Source organism: Puma concolor, chromosome B1, assembly GCF_028749965.1.
Source record: "Puma concolor isolate L17-30 chromosome B1, mPumCon1.1.hap2, whole genome shotgun sequence".
Lineage (NCBI taxonomy): Eukaryota > Metazoa > Chordata > Mammalia > Carnivora > Felidae > Puma > Puma concolor.
Window position 1 is genome coordinate 194,264,166 of NC_141670.1, and position 13,967 is coordinate 194,278,132.

Below are 13,967 nucleotides of genomic sequence, written 5' to 3' on the forward strand. Positions count from 1 at the left end.
AAAGTGCCGGGCCCACGGTAGATGACGGTCATTATCATGCAGTGTAACTTCCTCATTTTGTAATCAAGGAAATGGAGACCTCGAAAGGGCTGGGCCTCACCTAAGGCAAATTACCACCTTTCCTCTCCGTTGGACCTTCTGTTAGCAGCAGAGAACCAGTCAAGTGCGAAGTGTGGGTGGGGGAAATGCGAGCTAATGAATCACCTTAGTTACTTCATAAGAGGGAATGAATGGAAAGGTGTCCCCAGGGCCTCATGGGACAGGATGCTGTGTTGACACCAGGTGGGGCTCCTAGACTGCACGTGGGTGACTGCAGCAGAGCCTGGCTGTAGACAGGTGACAGCTTGGACAGCAGATGGCAGACTTGGTTGTCACTCGAGGTCTGCAGCCAGTAGGATCCAAGATGAGGGCAAGTCTTCCAGGGAGTGACCAGGCTCTGGCCAGTTGACAGAACATTTCAAAAATTACTCCTGCCTGAGACAGCCCTGGGATGACTAGCAGGTAAGCAGCAGGGGGACAGGACTCCAAAGAGCCCAGCCAGGGTACCGCCACCAACCAGGAGGACAGGGGATACTTCCAGGGAGTAAGTGTGTACATGATCTGCTTTCCCATAACTCTAGAATCATCTTCTCTCCCATAACCCTGGTACCACCTGCAAGAGAGAAGTTACCTGAAGAACTAGCCGTTTTATCCCGGAAAGCTTCACATTACCTGAATGATGGTATAAATGATAAGGTTGGGTTAAATTTAAACTGGACTGGGCATTTACTATTATTTTCTCCTTACTCAGGAAAAGAGCAGATTAACTATAGTCAAAATAAAGGGGCTACATTTTCTCTATAGGTCTGAGTGATCATGTGAGCAAACTGTGTGACCCAGATAATCCTTCCCATTCTTTCCTCCATCAAAACTGGCTAAGTTCCATACAGGAATCTCTTTGGCAATAACCCTGAGAGATGCCTTTCAGACCAAACCTGATTATCTCTGGTAACATCATGGCTGCTACATGATGGGTCACGGTTTGAAGCTTTTAAGGTGTTACAGATGCTTTTGAAACCCAAAAAGCTCTGGACCCTGTCACCGGGAAAATTCACAAACGCCTGCACTTTGGCTCCTTGGAACACATCCATCCTGGTCAAGAGTACCATCTTAATAAGGGAATTCCACTACTAGAGGCAAAACTCAATTTCCTCTGTCCCTGTGTGGCAGTCTGCACATACCTGAGCAGTGAGCAGGTTGAGGGCTGTGGCTGGGCTACCGATGTTATAAGCGGTCTCCGTGTGAATCACCCCCAGGCACTCAGAGAATGAAATCTCTGGGGGGCAGACAGGGATGTTTGTCTGTTCTCTGCTCCACTCCCAACCCCTAGATCAGTTTCAATACTCACTGAATGAATAAATGTACCAAGAGTCTCACATATTTATCGTAAAATAAATTGTTGCCACTCTTGTGTGATTTTTTTTCTCAACTGTCTGCAGGACTTTATGATAAACTTGAGAGGACATTGACATTTCCACTTGTTTTCAAGAAAGCACTGCGGTCTGTCACTATCTTTTGGATCCGTCTCCCATCACGCTGTTAGCTATCCCTTCCAGCCATGTGTCATCTGCATATTTGATGAGCAATGTCAGTCTGTTAAACAGTACTGCAGCCCTGTGTGGGATGGGGAGAGGGCTGGAAGGGGCGGAGGGGCCCAGCAGGGAATCACAAGCAATTAGAACAGAAAAGATGCCATGGAAACCTCCTGAAGCTCAGCATTTAAGCAAAGGTAGAGCAAGTCCAAATCGGGTGTCATGTTAGATGGAGCTAATTTAGGGGATTAGATGACTTTTACTTGGCATGAAGACAGCAGACCTGAGAAAGGATTCACCCCAGCCGGCACTGTGGGAAGATGAACAGACGAGTTTTGTACCTGTATGAGGAAGGGTTGTCCAGACAAATAGGACCAGTTGGATGTGTGTGTGTGTGTGTATGTGCATGCAGAGACAGACAGGCAGAGAGAAAGATAATTTTTTTAGAATTGGCTCACATGATTGTGGACACTGGCAAGTCCAAAATCTGCAGGGTGGGCTGGCAGGCTGGAGGCCCCAGGGAAGAGTTGCAGCAGCAAGCTGCTGACAGAATTCCCAATCCGTTGAGGGAGATCAGTCTTTCCTAAAGCTTTCAACTGATTGGATGAGGCCCACCCACATGATGGAGGGCAACCTCTTCTACTCAAAGTCTACTGATTGAAATGTTAATCTCATTCAAAAAATACCTTCACAAAAACATCTAGAATAGCATTTGACCAAATATCTGGGTATGGTGGCCTAGCCAAGTTGGCACATGTAATTAACCACCACAGGACCACTTAAGGGAAACCCAACACAAAGCAGCAGGGTTGATCTAACTGGTGAGTTAGAACAACATTCTGATACCGTTGCATAGTCACATGCTTCCAAGCCCTCTTTGTAATTTCATACCTTGTGCCTCCCCCTCGTTACTGACTCATCCTGAAATGCCCTTCTCCAGACCTGCTTCCCTCACCACTGGAAAAAGTCTACTCATCTTTCAAAGTTCAGATCAAATGTCAACTCTGTGATACTTTCTTTAATACCACATCGCATCTGGAAGAGTTAATCCCTTCCTCAGTCTTTTACGCATTTACTGTCACAGTGTTTATCACATTGCATTCCAATTGCTTGAACCTCAAACAACAGATTAGCAAAGTGGTTACAAGTATAAACTCTGGTTGCAGACTTCTTCAACTGAATTCTTGACGTCAGCAAGTTACTCAATGTCTGTGTGCTTTAGTTTCTTCATCTATGAAATGGAAATAAAGTAGTACCAATGATCTGAAATTGTAGTGAGGACCTAATATATGTAGAACTCTTAGAACAGTGTCCAGTGTGTAGTAACTGGTAAAAAAAGGTAAGTTACTTTCATTCTGAGTGTTATTGTTGCCATCTGATTCCTGCGTCCTGTGGAAAGTTTAGATGTTTCTGGCGGACAGACAGGGATATTACCATATGCCTGTTTACATCCCCCGTAACATTGTGTGGAATAGAGGGGTCTGCAGGCATTTAGTGGAATGTTCAGTACCTTGTGTTTGTAGAGTGCTCTGATTGTAGATACATATATTGATTCACAGGTTGGCAACATTACTGCCCCTTTAAACCTCATTACAACCTTGTGAGGTCCTTACCACCCCCACTTTACAGAGGCGGAAACTGAGAAGCAGACATTAAGTGAGTCGTCCATGTCCACACAGCTGGCAAGAAGCAGTCTCTAACTCCAAGGTCAGTGAGAGGGAAAGGCAGGGATGCCAGGGGCTGGGGAAACCTTTCTGTTCTGGTCCAGGCACCGTTCTTTCTCCTTCCATTTCCTTCTTCTTAGGAGCACAGGTGTTCTGGACTGCAAAGCCAGCACAAAAAATGAGGTCCCCGTTCACACTGCAGAACTGACTCAGGCTCGGGTGTGAGCAGGAGAGAGCGATCAGTACAGGATATCCTCAGCCGTGACCGTGGCCTCTTCGATTTTGGTCTTAATCTCGGGGAGCGGAATTTGACTGATCGCCACCACTACCAAATTTGCTGCATGGGCCGAGGCACTGGCCACACAGATCCAGAAGGACTCTTCGTACTGTTCTTCCACCACCACGAAGCGGAAGAGCTTCTCCTGGAAGTTGGCAATGCGCTCGGTCAGGTCGTGAAACTTCACGGAGGCCATGAAGCTGGCGATGGCCAAGGCCACGACTCCGCCTGAAAGCCAACACGTCACCCTCATACACCTGTGATGGTGGTATGTGAGGTGGCATTTCTGTGGCACAAGTGACAAGCTTGCTTTGGGTTGAAAAAATTCTTAGGATTTTGCTTTTTTCTTAAGTAAGCTCTATGCCCCCAAGGTGGGGCTCGGACTCAACCCCAAGGCGAAGACCTGTAAACATGGGTGTGATAATTCTGCCTCCTAAGGAAGCTGTGGGGTTTAAATGAAAAGAGGCCTGTAAAATCCCAGGTGCCTCCTCTGCTATCATTTAGAAGGGCTCCTCCCACTCTTGCCGCGGTAGCCCCACCTCCCCACCTCCTCCCACAATGCCCTCCCTTCCACCTTCCACCCCCACCTCTCTGTCTTCTCTTTTCTCCTCTTAGCCCAACCTCTCTTTTTTGCTTTAAGCCCTCAGCCACTCATGCGTGCCACCAATTCGGCTCTTTACTGTTACAGAGATCCTTCAACTTTCAGGAAAGAGGACAATTCGTGCCCATGAATGAAAGGTCATAGAACAGGGAAGCAAAGGCTGAGGCAGGCATTTTAATTCCTTCATGCCTCCACCCATCTACTTGGAATTCAAGTGCCACCACCTGGTGGTGGCAGTGGCCTTGAATTTCTCTCCCTGGGGGCCTTCCTTACCTGCAAGGACGTTCCATAGGCAGATGCCCCCGGGGCCGTTGACTGCCCTGTATGGAACCTGGATCATGTTGAGAATGGCAAATCCCATGCTGACCAGAGCCAGGGCCAAGGCCAAGAAGAGGAGCAGCAGAATGGTCACGTGGAGGCCTGCATTGAGTTCCTTCACCAGGTGTGGGAAGACTGGGGAGAAAAGACACAGACAGTATTTCCATGTCAGAGCTCAGTTGGAGCTCATAAAGTCCAGGCTTGCTTACCACTGAGGCTGTAATAGAGGGGAGTGAGGGCCAGGCAACATGTACTGGGTTTTCAAAAAGCAGGAGAGTTCCGGAGACAATTCACGGAGCCCGACTGGCCACTTGTCAGTTGACTAACAGTCCTCTCTTCCTTGCACTGGATGCAGAATCAAAATGTGCCCAGCTGGCGATTTAAGTGGCACTGCCCTCAAAGCCCCGGGATCGGGGTAAGCTGACGTACATAAGCCCCACACGGTGCCTCTTTAGCAAAGGTGGTTGGCGAGAGAGTCAGCCAAGGAGGGCCAATTGAAAAGCTTTAATCTGGGTCAGAGAGTTGCTTTCATTAAATCAGAGCGGTAGAAGAGATTTCAGGTACATCTGTGAAGAGTATAGAAGGGCGTCCCAGAGGGAAGCCTAGACCTGGCACCCAAAGATCTGGGTTCAAATGCCAGTTTTGCTCATTTGCCACAAGTATAAAATAGGATCCTCTAAGCCACTCCCCTACCCATCTTACCAGGTCGTTGAGTGGATTGACTGGAGTGCATAGGAATAATAATAGCACTTAATAAGCACTAATAGGAAGCCAGGAGCATTATCTTGGATCCCGCAGCAAGGTGGGCATTTTTCCCATGTATGATGGACACTAATTCTCATATTGCACAGAATATATGCTGTGATGAATAATATTCTATCAGAATATTAATTTCCCATATTAATGTGGCAGGATAATTTAGTCAGATATTAATTTGTATCTGATTTCTCTCTATTGGCCACCACACAGTGGCTGTGGAGATGAAATGATACGATATGATAGATACTGACTGGGAAAGAGTGAGCTCTCAAAATGGCGGCTGTGGCTGTGGCTGTTATTACTGTTACTCTCTGACTTGGGGAAAGCCCTCAGAGCCTCAGTTTTCTCATCAGTCCAGTGGGGTAGCAAAAGCTGTGTATGAACTTGAGGGTAATCAACGTTTACTGGACACAGTCATGTAAAGAGCTGAACCCTTTACATGGTTATCTCATTCAGTGCTTGTGACAAGGATACAAGGTGAATTTTATTAAACCTGTTTCCCCACATGCTTGAACCTTAGGTCCCTTCTTTTTGGGCAAGGTGACTCTGAATTCTATATAGGATTATAGACCTAGATACTATATGACATATGCAGTTTAGATCGCTGTTTTCAGTAGTTACACATGAAGAATGAAAAGTGACAGAAGTTAGAGTGCCCGGGCATACCCCTTCCTCTGAAGCTACTGCAGGGTTTCCACTGAGCACCTGCTGGTTAAATTGGGGTCCACTTTGTGAGCTCGAACTCACTGCTTCATCATTTGATGTCATGACCTGCCCCTCCTTGTCCCCCCTTGGGAACCAGGACTCAAAGCTTTCCTGGTTCCACTCACCCACCCCCAGCCCCTTTCCCCTCTGGTCCTTTGCTGGCTCACCAGACTCCCTATATTCACAAGAGGTTGGTGTCTCCCAAGCTTGAGAACTAGAATTGTCCTTCTCCCTTTAAAGTCCTTTCCACTGACAAGTTTCTAGACACTGCACATTTACATCCTAGTTCCAATCTAACTTTCTTTCCAGTTCCGTATTTGCATTTGTAGTTATCTCCATGCGGTTATCTTGCCAACATCAGAAACTTTACCCAGAGCTTCTTTCCAAGGGATTTTTCTTGGCAAAGCTTCTCTTTAACCTTTGCTTCTCTCCCTTCTTAGTGTCCCTTAGGGTTTTTTTTTTTCCTTTCCTTTTCTTTTTTAACTTTCAGCCCTTCCTGAGAGAACACTTTGTGATCAGTGCAAAGTCTGTCCCTGACCAGCGGCAGGTGCAAGGCCAGCCCACACAGGAGGAGCCCGCCCCAGCTCCAGGGGAGTCACATTCAAGTGCTGGGAATGGAAGTTTTATATCGTCCCCTGGGACACCCCCACGGCAGCTGGGAACAAAACTTTCTTGAATATTGTCCTACTCAGAGGTGACATTAAAATGTCCTTTATGATCCTCACACAGTTCTGCTGTTTCAGAGATGAACCCTGGGGGCTGTCTCCTGTCCACCTGGGAAGGAAGAGGAGGAGGAAAGGAGCATTTACTGGGTTTCTCCAGAGGGAAAACAGAATGTGCTCATCTGCTTGGGTAGCTTACGTTTCTGTGAGCTGGGATGGCAGGGGTTTACTTGGTGCTGCCGTGGAAGGGCTCAGTCTGTCTGTTCTCCTTGGGTCCCCATCTCCCGCAAAGCTGGTCTCTGCTCTAGCTGCTTCTCCAGAAACAGTGTTTGTGCTTCAGGGATTCCTAAATTATGCCAGGCCCACCGTCTGCCACCTCAAACCCTCTGTGACGGGTTGAATTGTGCCCTTCCTGCCATCCCTTCCCCCAAAAGATGGGTTGAAGTCTTCAGCCCCAGAACTCCAGAATATGACCTTATTTGGAAATAGGGTCTCTCCAGAGCTAATCAAGAGGAGGTTGTTAAGATGGGCCCTAACCCAATGTGACTGGTGTCCTTACAAAAGGGGAAATTTGGACACAGAAACATGCAAAGGGAAGACCATGTGAAGAGACACAGGGAGGATGCTGCAAGCCAAGGAATACCCGGGGCTACCAGGAGCTGGAAGAGGCAAGGAGGGGTCTGCCTATAGGGTTCAGAGGGAGCACGGCTCTGTTGACAAGCTGATTTCTGAGTTCCAGCCTCCAGAACCATGGGAATACATTTCTATTGTTTAAGTCACCCAGTTTGTGATAGTACTTTGTTATGGCAGCTCTAGGGAACTAATACACCCACTATTTGTTGGGGTAACCACTCAGTCATTTCTAATGGGATCTGTCCACCCTGGCTCCTCCCACCCTTAGAGAACTCCCCATTCTTCCACCACCTCCCCGTTACCCTTTGCCGAATTCCAGGAGAACAGTAAGGACTGCTAGGGTGACGCCCTGCTTTGGGAAAGTTGCCAGTCACAAATTCCAGAAGGAGCAGCATATGGTGGAAAGTAGGAAACTTTGGGGTCAGGCATACCTGCGCTGGGGTCAGCTCCAGCATTCGGGGCTCTGTGACCTTCAGCAAGTTGCTTAACCTCTGAGTCTTAGTTTCCTTCTAACTAGCAGGGTTGTGGAGGATTGGTGTAGCACAGGTCACAAGTTTGGTGTTTTGCACGTGAACATTAGTACAAATGAATTTAAAAGTACTTATTGTTATTCATTCAGCCAATGCTTTTGAGTGCCAGTGTTTTGAGGCACTCTTCTGGGAACTTGGGATCATGGATGAAAAAACCACAATCTTTGCCCTTGTGGTATTACATACCAAAGGGGTGGAGGCAGATAATAAATAATAAACATAATAGATAAATTATCGGGGCGCCTGGGTGGCGCAGTCGGTTAAGTGTCCGACTTCAGCCAGGTCACGATCTCGCGGTCCGTGAGTTCGAGCCCCGCGTCAGGCTCTGGCCTGATGGCTCAGAGCCTGGAGCCTGTTTCCGATTCTGTGTCTCCCTCTCTCTGCCCCTCCCCCGTTCATGCTCTGTCTCTCTCTGTCCCAAAAATAAATAAATGTTGAAAAAAAAATTTAAAATAGATAAATTATCTAGTAGATAAGAAAGCAGTTGCCATGGTCACATGACACATCCGATATATAATTATATATTTTTACTACATTCCCTAAGCAATCTCTTACTCATTAAAGTCTTTGGAACTGTGCTGCTTTTGATGGTCCCTCCCTAATTCAAGCTTTGGAACTTCTTTTGTGAGATTTGTTAATTTCAATTACCTACAACTATTAAAAAGTGTGCCATTTCTCCCTCAAAACGTGTGTGTGTGTGTGTGTGTGTGTGTGTGTGTGCATGTTCGTGTGTGTGTGTGTGGTTTTGTAAGAATCTCAAACTTCAGAAAATTGCAAGAATGGTACAAAGGATTTTTTTTCCTCCTAAACCATTTAAAGGTAAATTGTCCCTGCATCCCTCAGTACTTTAGGGTCTATTTCATTCAAGAAGAGATTCTCTTACAGAACCACAGCACTAAAATCACTGAGTTTACTGGTACAGGCCTGCCATTTAATCCTGATGCCCCATTCAAATTCTACCAATTGTCTCACCAATTGATGTCTTTAACAGCAAATGGACCTAATTCAGAATCACCTGCTGTGTATAGTTGCCATCGTCTCCTTTTTTTTTTTTTTAACGTTTATTTATTTTTGAGAGAGAGACAGAGAGACAGAGTGGGAGCAGGGGAGGGGAAGACAGAGAGGGAGACACAGAATCTGAAGCAGGCTCCAGGCTCCAAGCTGTCAGCACAGAGCCCAAGATGGGGCTTGAACTCACAGACCCACAAGATCATGACCTGAGCCAAAGTTGGATGCTTAACTGAGCCACCCAGGCACCCCTATTCCTCTACGTGTATGTGTTTTCAGTTTTTTTGTGTAATGTTTTTAATAAAGCTATTTTTACAATATCCGTGGTCCAATTCCATTGCTGGGTAAATAGAAATATTCCCAGAGATTGTTTTTTCCTGGATATCCATAACAAATATGTATTTCCTTCATGTGTATAAGTAATGCCAATTCATATTATTGTGTTTATCAATGGCTTCAGGTTTTGTGTCTTTACACATTTAATAAGATACTTACCCTGGACAGGATTCTAAAAACTACAATGCTGAAATACTGAAATCAAATGAGTAAAATTCCTTATCTCCTTGCATTGCATTATATTGATTAATTATTGTTGTGTAGGACACTGTTCTTGTGAGCTATCTAATGGATTCTAAAGGCTTACAGAATATTGTCTTTTTTTGCTTTGTTTTTCAATTCCCAGAAGACCCTCCATAAGCTGGGCTTGGATTCCTGCTCTATTTACATCCAGAGCAGCTGTGACGTGAGACTGGATGCCAGCAGAGGACTGTGCCTGCTCATGTTCACGGAGAGCCTCCAGTGCCTTGCCCCAGGTCTCCCCTCCAGTGAGTGCCCAACTTGGGCTTTCAACCCAATAGTCTGATTCCAGAACCCAGGCACACAGACATTTGCCCGTTCTCAGATAAGGGAGCTTTTATATAAACAGAAGTGGGAACGTGCGTGCTGGGCTGTCTGAGAACACCCAGGTCATGTGGCAAGGGTCTGAAGTCTGGCTCCGCTATTTCCTGGCTGAGGGACCTCAGGCAAGTTATATAACCCCTCCAAGTCCCAGTGTAGTCCTCTGCAAAATGGGAACATTAAGAATTCCTTCTTTATAAATGTGTTATAAGGCTTAAAAGAGAGAAGCCATGTAAAGCATTTAGCAGAATGGCTGACACATGTAAGTGCTCAATATGTTAATAGTTATTCCTAATAGAGGTCAGTTACAGAAGTATAGAAATCCCTATTTTTAATGTTTCTATAAGTCTCTGCAGAGAGAAAAAAGGTCTCTTCTTGGTGCTGAACAGGAACCCTTCGGTTACTGTGGACTTTGTCATTATGCCTTAGGTTGAGGCAGAAGTCAAATTTCAGTTAGACATAGGCACCCTTACAAAGTAAAACAAAATAAGTGTTCTAAAGCAGCTTGCGTGCCCCCAACGTACTCACTCGTGAATTGGGACTGGCGGCCCCCGAGCCCGCACTGTCGTACTTTACATCCTCGGAAGAGCCCGTAGTAAATATCCCCAATGAACTTGATGAGCTCTGGATCCGTGGCATTGACCAGGTCCACTCCAGTCTGACAAAGAATTTTCCCACTCAGCCAGTGGGGCGCTGCCAGGGCCACAATGATCAGGATAAAGGAGGAGAAGCTGAGTAAAGATGACAGCCCATACCACGCCTTTTTGAACCATCCAGGCATTCTAGGGGACGCAGGTCAGCCCACAGGTGTCCCAGCAGTGGCGGGGGTCGCTGACATTTTCTGGACACTCTGCAATCCCCTGCTCCAACGTCAGCTCTTCCAAACACATCATTTCAGAATTTCAAGCGCATCTCCTGGTCCTCCCTCAGTGCCTGCCTCCACAGCCCATGTTTACTACAACCACATCCGGAAGTCTCTACAGAGGTCGCCTTCACCGGACTCTCGAGTGCAGAGGAGTGTGTTACTGAAGGGAGTAACCCTATATCTCCCACTAGACTAATGTTTCAGCAGAAGGTTTAATTGTTCCCCAGTTCAGGTATTTAAATAACCCTGGTGCGGACCTCTTAACGGCCAGGAAATTATCAGCAGGCAAAACTAGGTAGGTCTGACTATAAAGAGACACTAACTATTCTCAAAAAATGCATACAGTAGAAGGAAAACAAACATGTAACGATTAGCACTTGAATACTGCCAACGACGCATGGTGTCAAATGTCCATCTCTTTGCTGCTCGCCTGGGCATTTCTTTCTCTAAAATGTCACTGCTGTCAGAATCTCCAGAACTGTTATTAATACCACGGTATGACCTCTGTTCTCAAGGCTTTTAACTGAAATGCGTATACAAGGCTTTATGATTCTTGGATTTATCACGGGGTGAATCTGCCATGGGTATAACTGCAGGAGTGTGTGTGTGTGGCTGCTGGGGAGCCTGGACCCCAACACTCACAGTCCTCTCCCCACCTCCACCCTTGTGGAGAAGCGTTTTCCTAATGTGTTAGCAAATGATCACCTTGCTGGGGGCTTTGTTTCTTCTAATACTAAAGAAATGTGTTTTTTTTTGTTTTTTCCTTTAATCTGTACCCACTAGTAATGAAATATTCCCTACTTTCTATCTTATTCTGTGGCTTTTCAGTTTTGATTTTTGTTATGCCCAGAATTCGTGATCCCCAAAGACCACTAGGGAGCCGAGTCCGATGCAAAAGCAAAAGAGCCTTTATTCGAGCTAGCTCGAGTTCAATCCCCTACCTGCACTGCCACAGCGGTGAGATACCGGGGAGAGAGAGCGAGTTTCAAAAGGACAAAGGTTTTATTGGGGCCTAGGGGCAGTTGGTGAGGTAATGGCTATAGCCTCAGCCGATTGGCTGGGGAAGGGTCCGAGTCTTGTTAGGCAGGTGGGGGGGGGGGGGTTACTCAAGGGGAGGAGGTGTGGTCAAGGTGAAGGACACAGAACAAGATGGAGTCGCGGCATAGGCCCGCCCTTTCATTCCCCCCTTGTCATGTAGCTTACGGACCCAATCATGGGACCCGCTGCATTTATGGTGACAAGGGGAACAGAGTTTGGAGGTTTACGCAAAGTTCTGGGAAGCAAGTGTCCCTGGGGTGGCTCTGGGAGGTCTGATTAAGTATTGTCCCCGAGCTGGTGTCTATGATCTGCCAGGTGATGTTTTGGGGGGCGTGGGGACTCCTGGCAGCATGAGCAACATGCTCAAAACAGAGTTACCAATATTAGGTGGGTGAGCTTGAGTGGGTTGTGTTGGTCCCGATTGACGGCTCATCGCGTGACAAAGTCCTTCCGGATCAAGGAGGGGTCCGCTGGCCGAATGTGGGTGTGATGGACCCAGGTCGCGATGCCATCTACTTTGAGAGCAGTGGGGGTTGTCAGCACCACGATGTAGGGTCCCTTCCAGCGCGGCTCGAGGGTCTCTCGGTGGTGCCTCTTGACGTAGACCCAGTCTCCCGGCCTGTACTGATGAGGTGTCGGGGTCAGGCCAGCCTCGTAGATGGCACGGAGGCGTGGCCAAATGTCCTCGTGCGCCCTCTGGAGCCCTCTCAAGGAAAGAAAAAGTTCTTGATCTTTAAACTCAGCAAGAAGTTCAGCCCGAAGGTTGGGAATAACGGGGTGGCCTGCCAAACATGATCTCGTAGGGAGTAAAACCCAGAGTGTAAGGAGTGTTTCTAACCTGGTAAAGGACATATGGTAGGAGAGTCACCCAGTCCCCGCCAGTCTCCATGGTTAATTTGGTAAGGGTCTCTTTTAGGGTTATATTCATTCTTTCTACCTGTCCTGAGCTCTGGGGCCTATAAGCACAATGTAATTTCCAGTTCGCCCCCACCGCCTTGGCTACTGCCTGTGTTACCTGCGAGATAAAAGCTGGTTCATTGTCTGATCCTACCATGGCAGGAAAACCATAGCTGGGTAAGATGTCTTCTAGTAGCTTCTTAGCCACCGTCTGAGCCGTTTCATGCTTGGTTGGGTATGCCTCCACCCAGCCAGAGAAGGTGTCTGTAAATACTGAAAGATAGTTATAACCATACTTTCCTGGTTTGACTTCAGTGAAGTCGACTTCCCATTGGGCTCCCGGTCTGGTGCCTCTGAGCCTGGTTCCTTTTTTATTTGATGTGGCTCTCGCGTTGGTGAGTTGGCAGGTCTTGCAGGCAGATACAACTTGCTCTATTTTGGTGTCCTGTTGGTGAATCTTGATTCCGGCATGTCGGATTAAGTCTTTTAATTTTCGGGCCCCCATGTGAGTAGACCGATGCATGTGCTCTAATATTGAGACTCCGAGCTGGTCTGGCAGCACGAGCTCCTTGTTAGGTGTATACCACCATCCCTTTATCTCCTGGGCCATGGGGATTTTCTTGATCCGCTGTAACTCCTCCTGGGAGTATTTGGGCTGGTCTGGTAAAACTGGGTCTCCCAAGTCTGGTAGTTGTTAAGCCATTTTCTAGCTCCCAACATTAGCGCCTTGGTAAGGGCGACGAGCTCTGCTTGCTGGGCTGATGTTCCAGAGGGTAGAGCCTCCGCCCATACGGTGTCCGTTTCGGTGACTACCGCTGCACCCGCATACCTGTGTCCGTCTCCAAAAAGCTGCTGCCATCAGTGAACCAAGTAGCCTCGGCATCGGGGAGGGGCCAGTCGGTCAGGTCCGTCCGGAACCCATGTACTTGTTCCAGGATTCCCGCACAGTCATGTAGTGGAGCACCTAGGTCAGGGTCGGGCAGCAGGGTTGCAGGATTGTGGGCTGCACTGGGGTGGAACCGCACCCGTGGAGGGTTGAGTAGGAGGCTCTGGTAATGAGTCACACGTGTGTTGCTCATCCATATATCAGGAGGCTGTTTCAGGACCCCTTCAAAGGCGTGTGGGGTCGTGATCCAGATCTCCTGTCCTAGGGTCAGTTTGTCTGGCATCTGATAACCGCCGCTGTCCGCCCTCTAGGATATGTCCCAGGTAACTTACCCTCTCCCTGCATATCTGAGCCTTCTTCGGGATGCCCGGTACCCTAAGGCCCCCAGGGTAGCCAGCAGGTCCTGGGTCCCTCGCTCACAGTCTTTGGCCTTGTTGGCAGCAATCAGGATGTCATCTACGTACTGTAGGAGGGTGAGGCCAGGGTGCTCCCTTCTGTACTCACCCAGGTCCTCGTGTAGTGCCTCGTCGAAGATGGTGGGTGAATTTTTGAACCCCTGAGGCAGCCGTGTCCAGGTGAGTTGCCCACTGTAGCCCTCCTCCGGATCATGCCACTCGAAGGCGAACAAGGGTTGGCTCTGGGGTGCCAGCGGCAGA

At 47.8% G+C, this 13,967-nt stretch overlaps 1 protein-coding gene across 1 annotated transcript; it reads right to left on the reverse strand.

Moving 5' to 3' along the window:
* Window positions 1-2,862: 2,862 nt before the first annotated feature.
* Window positions 2,863-10,472, reverse strand: CLRN2 (clarin 2). Its single transcript, XM_025922402.2, has 3 exons — window positions 10,154-10,472; window positions 4,387-4,566; window positions 2,863-3,740 (listed from the first exon to the last, which is right to left on the reverse strand). Exons 1-3 carry the CDS (start codon window positions 10,404-10,406, stop codon window positions 3,475-3,477), a joined length of 699 nt encoding a protein of 232 aa, XP_025778187.1. The 5' UTR covers window positions 10,407-10,472; the 3' UTR covers window positions 2,863-3,474.
* Window positions 10,473-13,967: the final 3,495 nt, after the last annotated feature.